Below are 20946 nucleotides of genomic sequence, written 5' to 3'. Positions count from 1 at the left end.
GTAAGTGGAGCTGATCAAATGGACAGTGAGTGTAGAAACAGGGAGGTCATTTTAATGTTACGGCTGATCGGTGTATCTGACAATAGTACAATGAAAATGTGTCCAATGTTTTTACTGACCAACTTAATTGTATTTTGTCAATAAAAATACATTTTTAATTTGATGCCTCCAGCACACTAATAATTAGACTTTAATTTCCTAATAATTAGACTTTCTAATCATCTGGGAATTGAGTGAACTAATTGTTGCAGTTTTGCAAGTGGAAATTTTGTCTCTTCATGCCTAATATGCGGCTTCAGCTCCTTAACAGTCCATGGTCTCTATTGTCTGATCTTTTTCTCCATCATGAAATGCATAAAGAATGAGGCCTGTCATTATCTTGCTGCAATAACCATGGACTTTCTATGAAAAGATGCCTTGATTGCTGCAAATGCCTCTGTAAACTCTGTATATACAGGTATGCCTCAATGGTACCTTACACATATGATGGGCAAAAATTTTACTTGTCTCTGGCATCTGGCTTTGGCTGTATGGCTACATAAACAATGATTGGCTGTTGTTCAGGGTGGGATGAGCTGGACCAGGGTAACTCATAACATGAGTGCAATTACGACCTCTGTTGGCTGGCTGATGGTGCCTGCGCAGAGTTGGGGAATAATGCTGATCAGGGTGTGGGTCTATGTGCACAAAGCTGATCCGCATATGAACTCGCCTCGTACAGGTACTGGAGCCTATCCCAGCTTTTCAATGGATGCAAGGCACACAGTAATACCCTGGACGGGGCACCAGTCCATCGCAGGGCAGACACACACACACACAACCACACACACGCACACGCACACCCCCATTCACCTATAGGGCAATTCAGTGTTTCCAATTAACCTGACTGCATGTTTTTGGACTGTGGGAGGAAATCGAAGCTCCAGGAGGAAACCCACACAGACACGGGGAGAACATGCAAACTCCGCACAGAAAGGACACGGACCGCCCCGCCTGGGGAGTGAACCCAGGACCTTCTTGCTGTGAGGCGACAGTGCTACCCACCGAGCCACCCTAATAACTGTGGAACATTATTATTATAAACTTTTATTTACTGTAAAGAATTTAACTAATGATTAACTGATTAACTAATGCAAGTTTTACTTTTGCTACATCTGCTGTGCTATGATCAAATGAATGAACATCAAACCAGGCACGTTTTTATAGTTACATTTTAATTTCTGCAGAGACAAAAATGACAAGCAATCTATTTACAGAAGTACCTGTACAAAAGCAAATAATAATAATATTAATAATAATAAAATAAAACAGTTCATAAATAGAAGTGGACTTCAGCGTTCAGTACATTTTGCCAAGTTCAGCTAAGCTGCGTGCATAGTGACTCCTAAAAAATAAAAATTAAATAAAAAAGAAAGATTTATACTGATCGTCAATTCTACATCAACATCCAAGTCGCAGGACAAATAGAGTATGATTAATATTACAGATCTCTCCATTAGCAGTGAAATGTTGGACAAATTCATGTTCAAGTCCAAAGCTGGCAGTACACACACCTCAACCGTTCAGAGGGTTTTAAAATACAGACCGTCTCCTCTCAGAAACGCTGGGTGTGATCTTGTTCTGCTTCATTTGCTACTAAAGGTATAATTTTGTTTGCTAGTAATAATGACAAGAATATCTATTTCTAGGTATTGCTACCATTGCCCGTTTTTCAACCCATCATTACAAGGTTCATCATTTTCTTTTATTTCTCATTACTTGCTTGAATGTGCAAATTGAGATGATTATTTAGTGTAACTGGTGTGTGTATGGGCGAGAAAGAGAGAGAGAGAAAATGCAAGTCTCTCCATTAGTATCTGCTAGAACTGCATCTACATTTTCTCGTAGCTCGGTGTGCCCATCTAGGGCTGAAGTTCGTAGGCTTGGTGATTTCCCTAATTTAACCCATGTTCTAAACCTGAAGCTGGACTCTGACCTTTTAAGTCATCTGTGGTGGTTATCAGTCTAGATAGCGGTTAGCGATTGTGTTGAATCTATAGTAGACAATCAGTCTAGCTCTTCAATCTGCTCTGAGCGCTGAACTAATGCAGCATTTAACTCACTGATGACTTCATTATCCCTAATATAATGAGTGTGATGAGCCGTTATTAACATTATGTATATAAATCGTGGTTTGGTCAAGTAATCATGCTAAATTTGATGGACTTGTATTCTAGGAGATCATCTAAAACATGTACAGTTGTTACCTATTGATAGACTTGACAACATTTGACCGATCTTACATGAAGAAGTCACAAGATAAAAGCTTTTGTTTTTGTGTTTTTGTATCATATAAAGTTCACTGGAGACTGTAATTACCCCCAGAAAGTACTCCTGGTACTCCTCCTATTGGTTTTTATACTAGTCAAAAACGACGAGTCATACCAATAACGGTATAAAAAGGCACGGTTGCATATTTTGCATTCACTCTATAGTTTTGTTTAGATTTTTTTTTTTTTCTTTTTTTCTTACAGAAGCATTCTAAATATACAAAGTGGCACTGGAAATCGAATGATTTGTGAAAAAAAATGTGAACGAAGCAAACTAAATGTGTCTAATGATTTATATGTCGAAAAAAACAACTAGGCAGAGCTTCAGAGAATTTCATTTCGGATTATGACGTAAATAACATAAATATAAGTAATTCTTCATTGTGCCAGTAAAAAAGAAATAAAGAACAAAACTGTTTGTTTCATTGTTGAAATGAAGACTTGTGAAATGTTCGATGCTAAATAAACCAATGAATCATTATATACATATTTCATTTTCATCTTCGTTAAACCGATAATCTAAGACAAACTACATTTGTTTATAATGTCTGTTTATAACAAAAGCAAGCAGTGGACCTTATAGATCACAGGGTAAGATTTTTTTTTTTTTGTATCCATTTCTGTTTTTTTGTGTTTTTTTTTTGCCTTCATAGTATGTGAAGTAGAATCCTTTTAAACGTGCAATAGAAAGTACATTTCTGTATACAGTTAATAAGCATTAGAGCACTTCTTTTTTTAACAACGAGTGGTACACATAGACTACAGATTCAGAATTCAGGATTGAGGCTGCAGAAAAAGTGCAGTCCATCTAGACCAGCCTTTCCAATGTACAAAAAGAATAAATCAATTGCATTTAATAATAATTATTATTATTATGATATTTACTTTAAAAGGCAGAATTTGTGCCTCGTCAGCATAGGCAGCCTTAAATTAGATGTACTTGTGGTTGGTAAGCACAGGATCTCGTGTGTATGAATGTGTGAGTGTTACAAAGGACATCATTCATATATTCATTTACCATCCATCAGACTGTACAGTTTAACGTGCATATATTTCACTTAACATACAACAACCAGAAAGCTTTTCAGAGCACTGGTTTCTTTATGTGAGATTTTTTTGTCATGTTCCTCCAGGACTTTGGTTTTTCATGGCGACAAGTGCTCAATCAGGCATGTGACATCTTAAAAATATCTGTTGTGATTGTGCAAATCCTTTTAGCTGGTGGATTCACTGAACGATTTAATAATTTAGACTTGTCATTTGATGTGTGGTGTCAGTTCTAGGTAGGTTTGAGTGAAAATAAGTACTCTTCTGCCCTGTGGGTTTATTGCTCAAATTAACACTCGCACTAAGAGAATGTCAGGCAGCAGGGCCAGCCCAAGCAAGCAGTGACAACTGTTCCCATAACCACTGTCTTCCCTTTATATAGACGAGGGTTCTTCAAAAAGTTTCCGCACCTTTTTTTAAATTATATTTATTAAGAATTTCAAAAAAAATTTACATCACTTTTCTACATAATCACCTTCCTTTGTGATGCATTTTTCCCAGCGTTGTATCAACTTTTTAATGCCATCAGCAAAACGTTTTTGGTTGAGCGTGTAGCCATTGATACACCACTGCTTTCAAATCATCATCTTCCCCTTAAAGCTTCTTTGAGCGGTCCAAAAAGGTGGAAATCAGATGGCGCTAAATCCAAACTATAAGCTCTCTCTCATTCTCTCAGACATGACTGATTACTTCTCCTCCCACCCTCACCATATCCAATAAAAATATAAAAGTGCGGAAACTTTTTGAATATCCCTCGTATGTGTACAAAGGACAGGTGGGTGTCCTTTATGTGTCTAAGGTGCTATGTTTGTGTGCATGTATAAATTGTACTTATCACTAAGGGGTCAAGAGTCAAAGCAAATGTCAGCATGATACTTCTCCAGGAAACATCCCCAAAGGTTGATCATATTAATGGTACTGTATATAGTGGACAGTCTTGCTTACGTCAGCAACTCCCGTGATGCAGTGACTTACTGATGTGTTGTCGGGTGATTGACATCTACACTTGTAAAGCATGTATTTAGCATATTTTATACAGCATAACCCACATGAGAAACTGTGAGCAGTAGCGTATGCATGTATTTGTAAAGCAGGTAGGCACACAGGTAAACTTGCAGTTTAAGTTCACCGAGTACAGCATGTATGCCAAAACACCAGTTTGGACATCAATAGACCACTTGGAAAATATTAAAGTCATTAGAAATGTCCTAATACGTAGGTGAATGATCCGGACGTCTTTCCGCAGACGTTCAATGGTCCAGACGATTTCACTTTATCCCTCCATGCCTTGACAGATAAAGTTGATTCTTCTCCAGCTTTGATTAGCCAGTTTTATTGTTTTTTTGGTGTCTTTTTGAATGTCTTTTGTTGTCCACTGATCTAATCCTTGGACAGATTGCATAATTATATTATAAACAAAACTAAAGTTGTTTTAGTTTACAGCAATTAAAAGGTTATATATATATATATATATATATATATATATATAATCAGTATCTCTTGCTGTCATCTATTTACCATTTAAAAAAAAAAAGGAGCAATGGAAAGTTCTTCTTCAGAGAATAGACTACACATGCATGTTTAGCATTTTTTTTCCACACAACCAGGCAGCACTTAAAAATATATTTAAAAAAAACCAAACAAATCAGAGCACCCGAAACACTAGCAGCAAAGTAAAACAGGACTCATCCACCAGCATCCCCCTCTCTCCACATGTCCTTCCATCCTCCTCCAGATCCTTCCTTCTTACTACGAGACCCTTTATCCATTCTTTTACTTATAGATTAGAGTCTCTGAGAAATATTTCACACCCCGGATCCATTCGCTAACTTTAGCGTCCCTTAAATCTCAGTATGGAATAGTGACTCATTCGTAGACTTTCTTCACAGGTAAACCTCGCGCCTCGTGAGCGTTCCACATTGCGTGGGCTTATATTCGCCCGTAGGAGCCAACGGGATCTCTTCGACGGATCGAGACGTCTCCTCTCTGCCAGAGTACGCGGCTGAGCCGAAAGCGTCGTAGGCCGAGGAAGAGGATGAGGAGGAGGCCATCTTCTTGTTAAGTAGGTTGCGGTTGCGGTCACCGAGCAAGTGCGAAGGTTCCCCGTTGGCCATGGCGAGCGACTCGGGGCTGGAGCATGGCTCGGCTCCGCTGCAGCCAGCTGAGCTTGAGTTAAAAGTGGAGAGTTTGGGAGGGGTGGCTTTGGGCCTGCGCTCGGGTGAAGTGCGCACCGGCATCCAGCAGGCATCTGAGTGGCCGTACTCGTCACACTCGCGCGTACACTTCCCCGTCATGGCTACATCCGGCAGGGGCCGAGAATCTGCACAAACGGAGACAAACATGCTGTTATGGTGGGAAATTTTAAAAAAGGTAAATATAAATGTTATATTGAATTTTCAATATACTGTACTGTGATATGTGCCTCATGAAGCTTTTTCATTATCCCATATTACATTTAGCACAAACATAAAACCTATTTTTTTGTAGATTTTTTTTCCTCCCCTAGTTGATTTGAAGTTTGAGCTTCATTAATAACACATACCACATAACATAAAATGATACACAAACGTCAACACTAAAAAAAAGTAAAGAAATAGTGACGTGTTCCCCAAAGAACACCATGCTTTAAAAGAAATATGGGAGCAAATCAGCTATTCTATCATATCTTTTTTTTAACACAAGTGTGTGTGTATGTGTGTAGAAGTGCATTTTTGTTTTCTTTGTACATACCAGTAGGAGTGCATATTTTTCCTCAATAAATTACCTCAGTCTACAGTATAGCAAGTCAAACAATGTCATTTCCAGCGAGCATATGTTGGAAACAGCAGTTATTAAGATATGTTTTAATTGTTTTATTTAATAAATGTTGTATTTAGTCTGCTTATTATACAAAATCTTCATTTAGCCACTTCCTACAGTCTAAAACTGTAGTATATTTGTCATACTGCACCTATAAACAATGCCTTTGTTTAGATTCACAATTAATGATTCCAAAATTCTGAGAATAGCAACAAGAATCAAAGATATTTATGGCATGTACTGGACTGTGCGTTGTGCAGCCGTAGCGCATATAACAAAATAAAAACAAAATGAAACATCACGAAGTGGACAAAGTGATGAGACCAAACTATTTCATTTGGACAGGCAGCTGAATGGAAGCACACACAGAAGCTGTCTCCCATTAGCTTAGTGGTATCTAGTGCCGCAGTGCCAAAGCTTTAATGTTAAATGTGGGGTATGACACAAGCAGAAAAGGGGTGAATGCAAATCTAAAAAAAGCATGCCTGTGGCAAAAAAGAGGAAAATTAGTTTTAACCATAGCTTACTTTTATTGTTCTTTTTCTCCTGTAAAGAGAGAATGAGAGAATCACTGTTTGGTTTCTACACAGCGGTTTATGTTTGTAAGAAGCAGACTGGCTCAGTGCGTCACAGCAATTTTGATCAAGTTGATCAACTAGTATCCGGTAACTGTAGATAAACCTTAAACATACAATATACAGCATATTGTATGTGGACACTCGTTGTTACACACAAATATTAAAACTGAAGAAGGCACAACAGTATAGAATTTAACACAGTGTTAATCATTTTGCCACCTTTAAATCATATATTAAAAGTAAATTATTATTTACAAATTGCCGATTTAAAATGTTCATATATTCATGTTTTGTATTTGGTGGGCATGAATATTAATGTATTTTAAATATGAATAGCTCAGTTTTAACTGTAAGTCTATTTTGTTGAAAGGCGTACCATTAATTTGGCTCTCACTCTAGCCCACCATTGCTGAGCTCAGGGTTCAAATCTTAGTAGGTGCTATTGACCGGCTGGACACCTACACAGACATGATCGGCTATGTCTGAAGAAAGGGTATGGCCGAAGCCCCACAATGGATTGGTGACCTGTCTGGGGTGAATTTCTGCCTTGTGCCCCAAAAAATAAATATTACTACTACAACTACTAGTACCAATAATAATAATATTACTAATACTACTACTACTAATAATAACACTAATAATATTACTAATACTACTAATAATGATACTACTACTTCTACTACTACTACTACTACTACTAATAATAATAATAATAATACTAATACTACTACTAATAATACTAATAATATTACTAATACTACTAATAATAATACTATTACCACTACTACTACTACTACTACTACTAATAATAATAATAATAATAATATTAATAATACTAATACTACTACTAATAATAATATAATACTAATAATAATATAATACTAATACTACTACTACTACCAATAATAATAATATTACTACTACTAATACTAATATAATATTAATACTACTACTAATAATAATAATATCAATAATACTACTACTACTACTAATAATAATAATAATAATAAAACTAATAATACTAATAATGCAGCTAATACTACTACTACTACTTCTAATAATAATAATAATAATAATAATAATAATAATAATAAAGCCTCTTTTAAAGTAAAGCAAGAGCTACAGAAAAGTGATCAACCTTTATAGTGGCCCTAAGTGACAAAATAAACAAAAGCATAAGCACAATTTAATTTTAAATATATTTTTAAATCTTATAATAATTTTGGTTTCATTTAATATCTTTAATATTATTTTATTAATAACAGTAAGTTTTTGCTCTTCAGAATCATTGTAGTTTCTAATTCAAATTCCTTTTTTTTTCTTCACCATCCAATATTGTCACAACCAGACAAATCCATGTAGTGGAAATTACATTCTTGTTATTGCCTTGAAATGATCTCTGGTAACCTTTTTCCCCCCTTAAAAGTACCAGTTTAGGTCCCTTGCATTAACCTCCACTATCACTGAACATGTTCTCCTGACCTCACTCATTGTTTCTCACTTGTTTCTAACTTGTTCCCCTGTGAAATCCTATTAGCCCCTGATTTGTGATGGCTTGAGTTAAGGTTAGCTGGAACTGCATTTATTTCTGGAGTAGGTCATTAGAGAGTGGACCTTTTGAGGCAGCAGCGCTCATGCTGGGTGCTCATTAGGAGAGTGAGGCTGGGTGGAGGTTAGTCAGGGTAGATGGAAGATTATTAAGATGAGTCATGCTCTAATGCAGGCCTCAGTCCTGCTATGCTGTGTTTACAGTCGGTCATGTGCTAATGCAGACTTGGATCATTGTCTTGTCAATATGCCAATGTAGTGGCAATGTTTCTAAAACTACATTGTTTGATTAATTAATGGCACATATCCACATTTGATGATGAGTCTGTAATGCCAAGCCTTAATAAAACTAAATAAATTGCACATGATCAGTCAGACACTACTTCAAGACTAGACTAAAAACTATGCTAACATCCATACAGTCAATTCCCAGAGGCATGAACTGAACTAAGGTAACCAGGAGCCTGGAGCTATGCAGCACCTGCACTGCCTTGAGATATATGCATATATACACACTGATCAGCCATAACATTAAAACCACCTCCTTGTTTCTACACTCAGTCCATTTTATCAGCTCCACTTACCATATAGAAGCACTTTGTAGTTCTACAATTACTGACTGTAGTCCATCTGTTTCTCTACATACTTTTTTAAACATGTTTTCACCCTGTTCTTCAATGGTCAGGACCCCCACAGGACCAACTCAGAGCAGGTATTATTTAGGTGGTGGATCATTCTCAGCAGTGCAGTGACAATGACATGGTGGTGGTGTTAGTGTGTGTTGTGCTGGAATGAGTGAATCAGACACAGCAGCGCTACTGGAGTTTTTAAATACCGTGTCCACTTATAGACAGTGCTACCTAGTTGGTCCACCTTGTAGATGTAAAGTTAGAGATGATCACTCATCTATTGTTGCTGTTTGAATCTTCTAGACCATCAGTGGTCACAGGACGCTGCCCAGAATGTATGTATATATATATTTTTATTTTCAGTAACTCCCATATCTACACCGGATACCCTTCCTGGTGCGACCCTTCTATGTTTATCCAGGCTTGGGACTGGCACTGAGAGTGCACCTCCCAATGTCTAGGCTTTTTCTGCCACTCTGCCTTTACTCTTGTAGACACTCGACCGGCCGATAGCACTGCTTAGCTTTGTTTATTCATTTATTTATTTCTATTCATTGCTTTATCATAATTAGGATCAAAGTGTGTACAAATCCTTTCTATTTCCTAGTCGGTAACATTTCATTTAATAGTTTTTAGGGATGCTGTCTCTGCTTTAATTAAATGTCAGACATGTAGGCTGCATTCCAAACCACTTCAAACTAAATAGAAATAAGCTAGCAGCTAGATCTATGTCTTTATGTTGAAGATTTATGGATTTGTACATGGTCCCTGACAAAGTAAATAAATAATTAAATAAGTAGTGTGCCAGATTAGCACACAATGTGGTTACTATTGATTCTGCACATACTATTTAGTATGTGTAGGCAGTTTGGGACACAGCCTTATTTTAGTCACTGTGGTTAATGTTTCTGCACAAACGGAGTTAAAGAAAGATCAAGGATTAGGACGTTGTAGCCTAGAGGTTAAGGTACTGGACTAGTAATCAGAATGTCACTGGTTCAAGCCCCACCAATGCTAGGTTGCTGCTGTTGTGCCCTTGAGCAAGGCTTTTAACCCTCAATTGCTTAGACAATATACTGTCACAGTACTGTCAAGTTGCTTTGGATAAAGGTGTCTACTAAATGCCGCAAATGTAAGGATTAAATAGCCTGAATAATGTGCAGAAATCCAGATGCCTTGCTTCTAGTTTTTATGGAAAAGCCAATCGTGTCCGTGCAGACGCTTGACCGGCTGATAGCCTTGCTTTGCTTTGTTTATTCATTTTCATTGAATGCTTTATCAATGGTTATGGTCACTGTGTGTTCAAAGCCTATCCTTTTCTTAGTCTAACTATTTATTTAATAGTGTTGTAAGAATATGACGGACATTCAATCAAGTTTACATGCATAACGTAATCTGAATAATGCGCAAAACTCCAGATGCCTTCATCTAAGTTCTTATGAAAACGCTCTTTTTATATGAGCACTAATAATAATTAGAACCATTAGTTTAAATGCACTTTCTGCAGCAGTGGACGAAGCTCAATAAGATGTCACTTTCACCTCTCTGCCTTGACGCTTTGCTGTCAGATCTGTAATGACCATCAAAATAAGGGCTTGTCTTGTCTAGTCCATACCTTTGTCTCCTCCATCTCAGTCTCTCTCTCATAAACTAACACATCAGGCACCTATCCTACAATTAAGCCATCAGAGCCCTGCTGCTGTTCTCAGCCTCTACCCAGAATGCCTTGCAGGCTCTCCGGGGTGCACCAAATCGGACTAAACCGCTGGCTGTTGGTCAGGGTTCAGCTTGTGATCACATCACCTCAATCATTCAATCTGACCATCTCACCCCCCTTCCCATTCCTCCCCGCTCACTATATCCTTCTCTCACTATATCCTTCTCTCAACTTTCTGCCCCGTGGGTCTTTATTTCTGCTTTCTTTTACCAGCCAGCACTGACCACATCTGCCTCCCCGGGAAAGCAATGGTGTGTAGGTGAGTGGGAGTTTATTAGCGCTGCTTGTTGGCTGGCCATTTGATGCACAGTGAATGTGAGCGTCGGCAGGAGTATGATTAATAGCAGCCCTTTTGGTTTAATCTCAGCTAAGCAGAGCCGTTCAGTCCCTCTGATCAAAAAACAGATGAGGCCAACATAATAATTTCTCTTTTCCCCATTCGAAATGAGCACTCCGGTCACTGCGGCAAAACCAGCTGGCCGGATTGAAGCAGCAGAAAGCGAAAAGAAATTTGAATCATTAAACACAGCATTAAAAATTGCAATTAGCAACGTTCTGAATCTACACTGTATATCGGAGCCATTACTGACCAGCAAGTTTAAACAGGTGCTGGATTTTTACTATGTTTGTGGTAATGTAAACTACTTTATTGTTATAACAATTAAAGATTTGTCTAGGGCGCTCGAGTAAAGTAGTGGTATATTACGTTTACCCACTTCCACTGGGATCAAGGGTTAGAATCCCCAGCACTGCTACTAGCTTTCCGGTCGTCTATATATAGACATGATTAGCCATGTCTCAGGGAAGAGGAATGGTCAAGGCCATGTGATAGATTGGCATCCTGTCTGGGCTGTGTTCATTCATTGTGCCCATAGATTCCAGGGAAACCAGACTTAGCATGACCCTGACTTGAGTAAGACAATGGTAAAACATGAAAATAATGATGACGATGAAATATAAGATTTGCCTAGATTTCATATGAATGGTGATTTCATTTTTCTTCATCTTTAAACCGAGTACTATGATGAGCTTTGACTGAGACAACTTAGTGGCTATAGTAGGTACAAAGGATGTCAACAGAGGATGACGCTTTGTTGTTGCAGAAGGGAAATCCCATTCGATCTAACTTCCTTCAGACACAAGCCCTTTTGCTGAAGCTAAATGCCCCCATAAAAATATACACTGATCAGCCATAACATTAAAACCACCTCATTGTTTCTGCTCTCACTGTCCATTTTATCGGCTTTATTTACCATATAGAAGCACTTTGTAGTTATACAATTACTGACTGTAGTCCATCTGTTTCTCTGTATGTTTTGTTAGCCCCCTTTTATGCTGTTCTTTAATGGTCAGGACTCTCCCAAGTCCACTACAGAGCAGGTATTATTTGGGTGGTGGATCATTCACAGCACTGCAGTGACACTGACAATGGTGGTGGTGTGTTAGTGTATGTTGTCCTGGTACAAGTGGATAAGACACAGCAATGCTGATGGAGTTTTTAAACACATCACTGTCCCTGCTGGACTAAGAATAGTCCACCAACCAAAAACATCCAGCCAACAGCACCCCCTGGGCACCGTCCTGTGACCACTGATGACGGTCTAGAAGATGACCAACTCAAACAGCAGCAATAGATGAGCGATCGTCTCTGACTTTACATCTACAAGGTGAACCAACTAGGTAGGAGTGTCTAATAGAGTGGACAGTGAGTGGACACGGTATTTACAAAAACTCCAGCAGTGCTGCTGTGTCTGATCCATTCATACCAGCACAACACACACTAACACACCACCACCATGTCAGTGTCACTGCAGTGCTGAGAATGATCCACCACCCAAATAATACCAAAATAATACCTACTCTGTAACTCTGTCTTGGGTGAGTCCTGACCATTGAAGAACAGCATGAAAGGAGACTAACAAAGCATGCAGAGAAACAGATGGACTACAGTCAGTAATTGCAAAACTACAAAGTGCTTCTATATGGTAAGTGGAGCTGATAAAAGGGACAGTGTGTAGAAACAGGGATGTGGTTTTAATGTTATGGCTGATCGGTGTATAGCCTGCACACACTACAATTGCATTCTATTATTTAACATGGTGCCATGTTTGCCTGATAGAACAGCTCTATTTTAAATGCAGGTCATTCCAAGGCTATGGTGGAGCATGTAATTGTAATTTTCTTCATCTACGCTCTGTGTATGTCTATAGGACTTAAAAAAATGTAACTAATTAAATGATCTGTTCAAACATCACTGAGGTTAATTCAATCACTACTGACCTGACGTTCACTCTGAACCAGTGAATTAAGAGTAAGAATAGTACTGGGCTGATTGTACATTGGACTGTTGTACATATTATATTGTACACCACTGCAGTGTGCTAACTAGGTCAATAGAACCTCTCTAATAAACACATCTCCAGGGGTAGTCCCTGCTGACCAGCATTGTTACACTTACAAAGTATGACATTAGGCAGTCACCCCATTGAGGAAAACGCATGCATGGAGCTGACACACTTGCTTTTCATTAGGATTCCGAAATCACCCTGACCACAAACAAATGGGGTTATGCAGGGGCCGGAAATGGCAGCAGCTTTGCCGCATGTTAACTGTCATGCCACATAGCGGGCTTTGTTGCCAACAGGGGTTCAGCGCATAATGTGTGCCATTTTCCAAAGTCAGTCCCTTTGAATACACTCAAAAGAGGTATCAACTTGTGCCCGCCAGAGCGAGCGAGCGAGAATGAGGGATGAAGGATGGAGGGCAGCGGAAGAGATGGCTCTGAGCTATTCTGCGAGTTAATTACATACAGACAAAAGTGGATTCTTGGGCACAGTCGGTTTCCCGCTGATGCAGGGCTGGTGACGGAGTAACTGCCATGTTGTATGTGGGCCAAAGACCAAAGTGATTGACAGCTGGATGTGTGTGTATGTGTGTGTGGTGGTATTAAAGTTAAAGTGGATGTGCGGGTGCATTCTTGACTGTTAGATCAAGCTTGTCCAGCTGAGAACAGATTAGGTCAATATTCTTGTCTTTTCATCAGAGTTTTCTGGTGGGTAGATTTAGCCACAACGCTACTGCAGTACCGCAGGCAAATCCTGACCTCTCTATCCACTGTTCTATGTATGTGTGGAAGGAAAGTAGAGTAATTAAAATAAATAAATAAGTATGCAGAATGGTTTTCAAACTCTATTAGCTTGGCTTAACCTCATTAGTTGGTAAATGATGTTGCTGTAGGGTCGCACACATGATTTTTTTTTTATTTACAGCATAGATCGACCAAGGACCAAAGGTTGTGACCCCCTGGGTTGGTAAAACTGATAAAAAGAGCTATATTTGTCATGGGCCTTTTTGGACTGGGGAAAAGTATGCTGTTATGTGAATTGATGATGATGAATTGTAACTACAGTGGTACCAAAGCGCAAACTCAGCTTAATGTGACTTAATGTACTAAAACAACAAGTGAGGAATTTCATTAGTAAAGAGAACTTATGAGCATTAATAATTAAGAGAGGTTTAGTGTTCCTGTGTTGTTGTTATTTTAATACAGTAAGTCTTGTTGAGCTTTTTTTACGATAAGCGTTTAGATTCTCACAATTAACACAAGTTTAAAAGTGAAACTTTCAGCTAAATTCAGCTAAACTTAGAGTTAAGAGTGGATTTGACGGTTATTCCACACAAATGCAGATTCGTCTCATATTCGCATTTTGATGACGTTTTACCGCATTGCTCAAGCCAAGCACTGAACAAAGTGGCAGTCGCACACACGTCGAGTTTAAGGGAAACGTCGAGTTTAAAGGTGGAAGATTTCTCAACAAAGGGCGAAGAGTTTCAAAGATTTCGATTTTATGGGATGTCTAGTTACAAGGTACCACTGTATAATAATATACACTGATCAGGCATAACATTATGATCACCTTCCCTAATATTGTGTTGGTCCCCCATTGAGGCATGGACTCCACTAGACCCCTGAAGGTGTGCTGTGGTATCTGGCACCAAGATGTTAGCAGCAGATCCTTTAACTCCTGTAGGTTGCGAGGTGGGGCCTCCATGGATCGGACTTGTTTGTCCAGCACGTCCCACAGATGCTTGATTGGATTGAGATCTGGGGAATTAGGAGGCCAAGTCAACACCTCAAACTTGTTGTTGTGCTCCTCAAACCATTCCTGAACCATTTTTGCTGTGTGGCAGGGCACATTATCCTGCTGAAAAAGGTCACAGCCGTTAGGGAATACTGTTTCCATAAAAGGGTGTACATGGTCTGCAACAACGCTTAGGTAGGTGGTACGTGTCAAAGTAACATCCACATGGATGGCAGCACCCAAGGTTTCCCAGCAGGACATTGCCCAAAGCATCACACTGCCTCTTATTTACTTCACCTGTCAGTGGTCATAATGCTATGCCTGGTCAGTGTATAAGTACTGTATACACTGTGACTCCTGGTCATTGTATGTGAAGCTTTTGACATGTCCTTTCCACGCCCGTATAGTTTTTCTCTGTTAATTTCAGTTTGGTATACAAGATTGATTTAGTCGCCTAGTTCATACAAGTATGTTGTATGTAAGTATAACAGCATGAATGTCTAAGCACAGTGTTTGCACACTGAAACATCTAATAAGAAACAGCATGGCCACTCGAGTCAATAAAACAAACTGCAGCAAACACACAGTCTCTAATATCCTCATCCAAATAAAAATACACACAGGCAAATTTGCTTAATAGCCTGCAACAGTTTCCCATGCTCATTGCATTCCACTTTCACAAAAAAGATGCTTGTGCAATTCATTCACTGTCTATTTTCTCTGATTCTGTTTGTGCTCTGTTCATTAAATTACTGTAAGGAGATGCTTCACATGTTTTTCATTTTGTTAGAATAGAGAAACACTGTCTGAAAAAAATGGCTTACTTCAGAGAGTCGTTTCTGTTGTGCCAAAGGGACTACTGTACCTGTGTGACCATGATATTTACATGATCCCCCTATGCTACCTGTTGAAAAATGCTGTTTGCTATTGAAAGACATCAAATATTTTTGAATGATTGGCATATACTAATCCCAGTTAGCTGACTTATTCCTGGCAATAAAGTGTTGCAGTTTCTCCAAACCCTATGATGTCTAGAAGCCTCACATCATGCTAAAGAGAAATGGCTAAAAGTCCTCTACAGTCAGTGTCAGCAACAGTGACAGCAATGTATTTCACATGCTTTTAATATTATGCCGCTCTGATGTCTTTTTTTACTGTCTAATCTGTGTCTAAGTAGCACTAATATAAATCTGCTTTGCATGTAATTATCTGATACATGCAGTCTAATACCAGAAACCCAACTCTGCATAATTCATGCACAACACATTTTCATTTTATTAATGCACCATTATATGATTTAATACATTATGTAAATTATTTTTGGCTGAAGACATTTATTATGAAGGTACTAGTTTTTAATGAGCCCACTCTCATCATTCTATTCCTAATGTAAACATAAATCTTCATACTCTTTTAAAGCTTTAGAAAACTATATCAATTAGATTAGATATCTATTAGATGGATGGATGGATGGATGGAGGGATGGATAGATAGATGGATAGATAGATAGATAGATAGATAGATAGATAGATAGATAGATAGATAGATAGATAGATAGATAGATAGATAGATAGATAGATAGATAGATAGATAGATAGATAGATGGATGGAGAGATGGATGGATAGATAGATATACACAAGGGATCTTAAAGTTTCCGCACTTATTTTATACTGCTTTGGCAGCATTTTATACTTTATAATTTTATGCTGCTGAGTTTAGCAGCATTGTTTTGCTGGAAGGTAAACATCCTGCCCCTCTTCAGCTGTCTAGCAGAGGGCCACATGTTTTCCTCAATAATTTTGATGAACTTGGCATTATCCATTTTCATCTATATCCTGACCAATTGCCCAGTTTCTGCTGAAGAGAATCATCCCCATAACATAATCTATGAAGTATTTCTGGCTTACACCCATGTGACCCTGACGAATTCATTGGTTGACGAAAATGAAATGAACAAAATTAAACACTTTAACCAGAAAGCCAAACTGCTGCCCCCATCCCTTGCCAACACCTGTTATAATATGCCAAACATGCATGTATCTCACTTTACGTTAAACCACAATGCCAAGGTTTTTTGGGGCGGCACAGTGGCTCAGTGGGTAGCACTGTCGCCTTACAGCAAGAAGGTCCTGGGTTCGATCCCCAGGTGGGACGGTCCATGTCCTTTTCTGTGTGGAGTTTGCATGTTCTCCCCGTGTCTGCGTGGGTTTCCTCCAACAGTCCAAAGACATGCAGGTGAGGCGAATTGGAGACACTAAATTGTCCATGACTGTGTTTGACATTAAACTTGTGAACTGATGAATCTTGTGTAACCAGTAACTACCGTTTCAGTCATGAATGTTACCAAAGTATAAAACATGACGTTAAAATCCTAATAAACAATAATAAACAAACCAAGGTTTTTTGTAATGTAAAAGTATAAAAATGCAAAATATCCAGATCATTTTTTTATAACCATTAAACAGATCAAATGTATTTTTTATATTTTAAATAAACCTAACATGCATAGAATACTGCCTATTTCTACCAGTACAGCTACACTAATGAATAGAAAGACATAGGATAGTAGGATATCAAGACCCAAGAAGCCAGTGCTGACCTGGTTTGCTTCAGTAAGCTCAGTATCCAGCTGCATATGCTTTCACTGGCATCGCATCAGTAAGTTGGAGCAATAGCAGAAAACAAGCCATCCTAATACAATGCAGCACAACACAAGAACAAGAACTGTGTCTGACATGCTACAGTGAGCACTGGACTGACAGGACTGTATATTTCTCTTGCTATTCATTTGCCTGGGCAGTTCAAAACACCGCTTTAGAAAACCCTTTTGCACATTCCAACCAATTCGTACAATTTAAAGATGATTATTATTTAACCTGTGAGAGTTTAGAATAAGTTGTTTACTAAAAAAATGCTTCTGTTAATGTGAAACTATATCAGTTAATACAGGATATTCAGCTCAGGCAGATGCTCCAGGCTGCTGAATAGGCAGCGATGATCCTTTATGATGGTGAATAGCACTTGAGAAAATAATTAGTCTATGGCTAGACCACTCCAACTGTGATTAATTGGACAAGGATTAGCTAGCAAATTTTCATTCTGGTGAGAATGTGGCTGCCAATGACCTAACGATTCACACACATTATTATTTCCCGTGGTTGGCTTTTTTTTTTTTTTTACTATTCTACAGGTGGGTGCCATTAAAATGAACAGGAAGGGTATGCTAAAATACACCAAAGATGGCTAGGGCAAATGTGTCAGTGGCAACCATCACTTATCGACCAAGGACTTTATGGCAGAACTCCCCTATGCATGCAGCTCATGACCAAAAGCACAGGAAGGGTATGCTGGAATACACCAAAAGGAATTTGAAATTTGGATAGGCCTGCAGAGTTCAGAAGACATTGCGTCCCACAGCTTAACAAAGCCAACAGATCTCTTACCATAGGGGGCAAACACCCAGGCCTAAACTGTTCTCTTGGTGTATTCCATACATGCATTCTTTAGGCTTACAGGAAGATGGCTAGGGCAAATGTCAGTGGCAACCATCATCTATCAACCAAGGACTTCATGGCCGAACTCCCCTATGCATACAGCTCATGACCAGAAGCACAGGAAGGGTATGCTGGAATACACCAAAAGGAATTTGGAATTTGGATAGGCCTGCAGAGTTCAGAGGACATTGCGTCCCACAGCTTAACAAATTCAACAGATCCCTTACTATAGGGGGCAAACACCCAGGCCTAAACTGTTCTCTTGGTGTACGTCATGCATGTACTCTAGCTTGTCAAAAATATAGTTAAGGATGACTCATTGGACTATCAGTATTTCCCACTTCTCTGTAGGCTGGAGAGTATGGTTTTTGCACCAAACAGTCTTTGTGAGTAAAGCTTGTACCATCCATGACTTAAAATATCATTTCAAAGTCACTTACATCTATTCCTTTTGCCATCTTAATTTAAAATTAGTCAGCAGGATCTGCTCAGCATTTTCTCCACACCTCACAGAGCATGGTATGACATTAATTGCTTAACATTATCTTGCTGTACACCTGTTTGGCATCATGTTTGTTTAAAACTAGTTAGTTCAGTTAGTTTTAAACTAATTTATTCATGTTTTCTTTTATTTTTCATCAATCTGTATCTCTTTCTGTTTATCTTGAATTTCTGTTTGTGCCATGACAACCTGTCTGTATCAACCAGCCTTCAATAACCTTGACTGCCATCGACTACTGAGAAAAATACAATGCATAGCAATAAAACAGCTAATGCTTCCCCCTCACATCTATCTGCGGAAGTAGGGAAAAGAGAGAGATACACAGCTGAAATTGGAAAGATTCAACCCCCCAAAGAGAATAAGAATTTTGAACTCCAAACTTTTCTGCTGATTTTTGTCTTGTATTGGCATAAAATATATGTCTATCAATAATTCATAGAGCACATACACAAAGAAAAAGAATGATGTAGTGTTTGAGTAGCAGGATATTTTGTTAATATTGCCATGTCACAATTATTCAACCCCTGCATAAAGTAACTGATCTTCTGTATAATAAAGTTGGGTTACAACATAATTAAACCATTGGGAACTCGATAACAACACTAAATTTGCTTCAGCTGTGGTGTGTTATATAAACACCACCCAAAGATGTGTTCAAGAATTTCAATTTTGGTGAGAACTGAGAAGCTGTCACAAAAACTGAGAAATTAGATAATTTCATTGCACCAAAAAGCAATGGGTGAAATATGATTTTCAACACCTTGAATATTGCTAGAGACACAATTGGGAGTATTGTCCAGAAGTTCCATACTGATGGCACAGCAGCAAACCTGCCTGGCAATGGGAGAGGGCCACAATTTTTTTTAGAATCTATTCTGTTAATGCTAAGGCTTACAGGAAGACAGCTAGGGCAAATGTGTCAGTGGCAACCATCACTTAACAACCAAGGACTTCATGGCCAGACTCCCTTATTCTTGGCCAGAAGTACAGGAAGGGTAGACTGAAATACACCAGAAGGAATTTGGATAGGCCTGCAGAATTCCAGGACACACTATGGTGTGACAAATCAAACCTGAAACTGATTGGCAGTATGGTTTGATAGTTTGGGACAAGAATGGCAAAGCTTATAACTGGTCACACATGGAGGTGGGGCAATAAAGATGTGCTAATGAGCAATTTCCTTGCTAAAGAAACTGTCAGTCTTGACCATGTGACCTGATTCATGGATATACAGAAATACCAAGGCATTCTGGGGAGGAATTTTGAACCTTTTCTGAATTGGTCAAATTGAACCTTGGTGATAACTGGACTTTCCAGCAAGACAATAAATCTCAAGCACTCCTCCAATCGAAACAAAGCTTGGTTAACCCTTTAATGGTGTAATTAACCATTTGGTTGAGCCTACCTTGCTTCCTCTCTACTGGTGCTGAACTCCACCCCTGATTGAGAGCGAACTGACACATGCACCCTCCGACACGTGAGCAGTAGCCGAGTTCATATGCAATCAGCCCTGTGCACGGAGAGCCTCACCCTAATCAGCATTGTTCCTCTACTCTGTGCAGACGCCATCAACCAGCCAGCAGAGGTCGTAATTGCATCAGTTATGAGGGCCCTGTCCGGCTCCCTAACCCTGTATGAACAGCCGAACATTGCTTTATATATACAGTGGGGCCAAAAAGTATTTAGTCAGCCACTGATTGTGCAGGTTCTCCTACTTAGAAAGATGAGAGAGGTCTGTAATTTTCATCATAGGTACACTTCAACTATGAGAGACAAAATGAGAAAAAAAATCCAGGAAATCACATTGTAGGATTTTTAAAGAATTTATTTGTAAATGATGGTGGAAAATAAGTATTTGGTCAATAACAAAAGTTCAACTCAATACTTTGTAAAATAACCTTTGTTGGCAATGACAGAGGTCAAACGTTTCCTGTAAGTCTTCACCAGGTTTGCACACACTGTAGCTGGTATTTTGGCCCATTCCTCCATGCAGATCTCCTCTAGAGCAGTGATGTTTTGGGGCTGTCGCTGGGCAACACGGACTCCACAAATTTTCTCTGGGGTAGAGGTCTGGAGACTGGCTAGGCCACTCCAGGACCTTGAAATGCTTTTTACGGAGCCACTCCTTCGTTGCTCGAGCGGTGTGTTTGGGATCATTGTCATGCTGGAAGACCCAGCCACGTTCCATCTTCAATGCTCTCACTGATGGAAGGAGGTTTTGGCTTAAAATCTCACGATAC

The 20946-nt window shown here is 38.9% G+C and overlaps 1 protein-coding gene across 2 annotated transcripts in view; it reads right to left on the bottom strand.

The window, feature by feature from the left end:
• Positions 1-5239: 5239 nt before the first annotated feature.
• Positions 5240-20946, bottom strand: part of pcdh7b (protocadherin 7b) — a 224898-nt gene continuing 209191 nt past the window's right edge. For both annotated transcript variants that reach the window (XM_062993266.1, XM_062993267.1), the window contains exon 3: positions 5240-5676. In XM_062993266.1, the coding sequence (XP_062849336.1) occupies positions 5240-5676 (437 nt within the window). The remainder of the gene's footprint in view (positions 5677-20946) is intronic.

The sequence above is a fragment of the Trichomycterus rosablanca genome, chromosome 4 (assembly GCF_030014385.1).
Source record: "Trichomycterus rosablanca isolate fTriRos1 chromosome 4, fTriRos1.hap1, whole genome shotgun sequence".
In the NCBI taxonomy this organism is placed as follows: Eukaryota; Metazoa; Chordata; class Actinopteri; order Siluriformes; family Trichomycteridae; genus Trichomycterus; species Trichomycterus rosablanca.
This window is presented reverse-complemented; position numbering and strand designations above follow the sequence as displayed.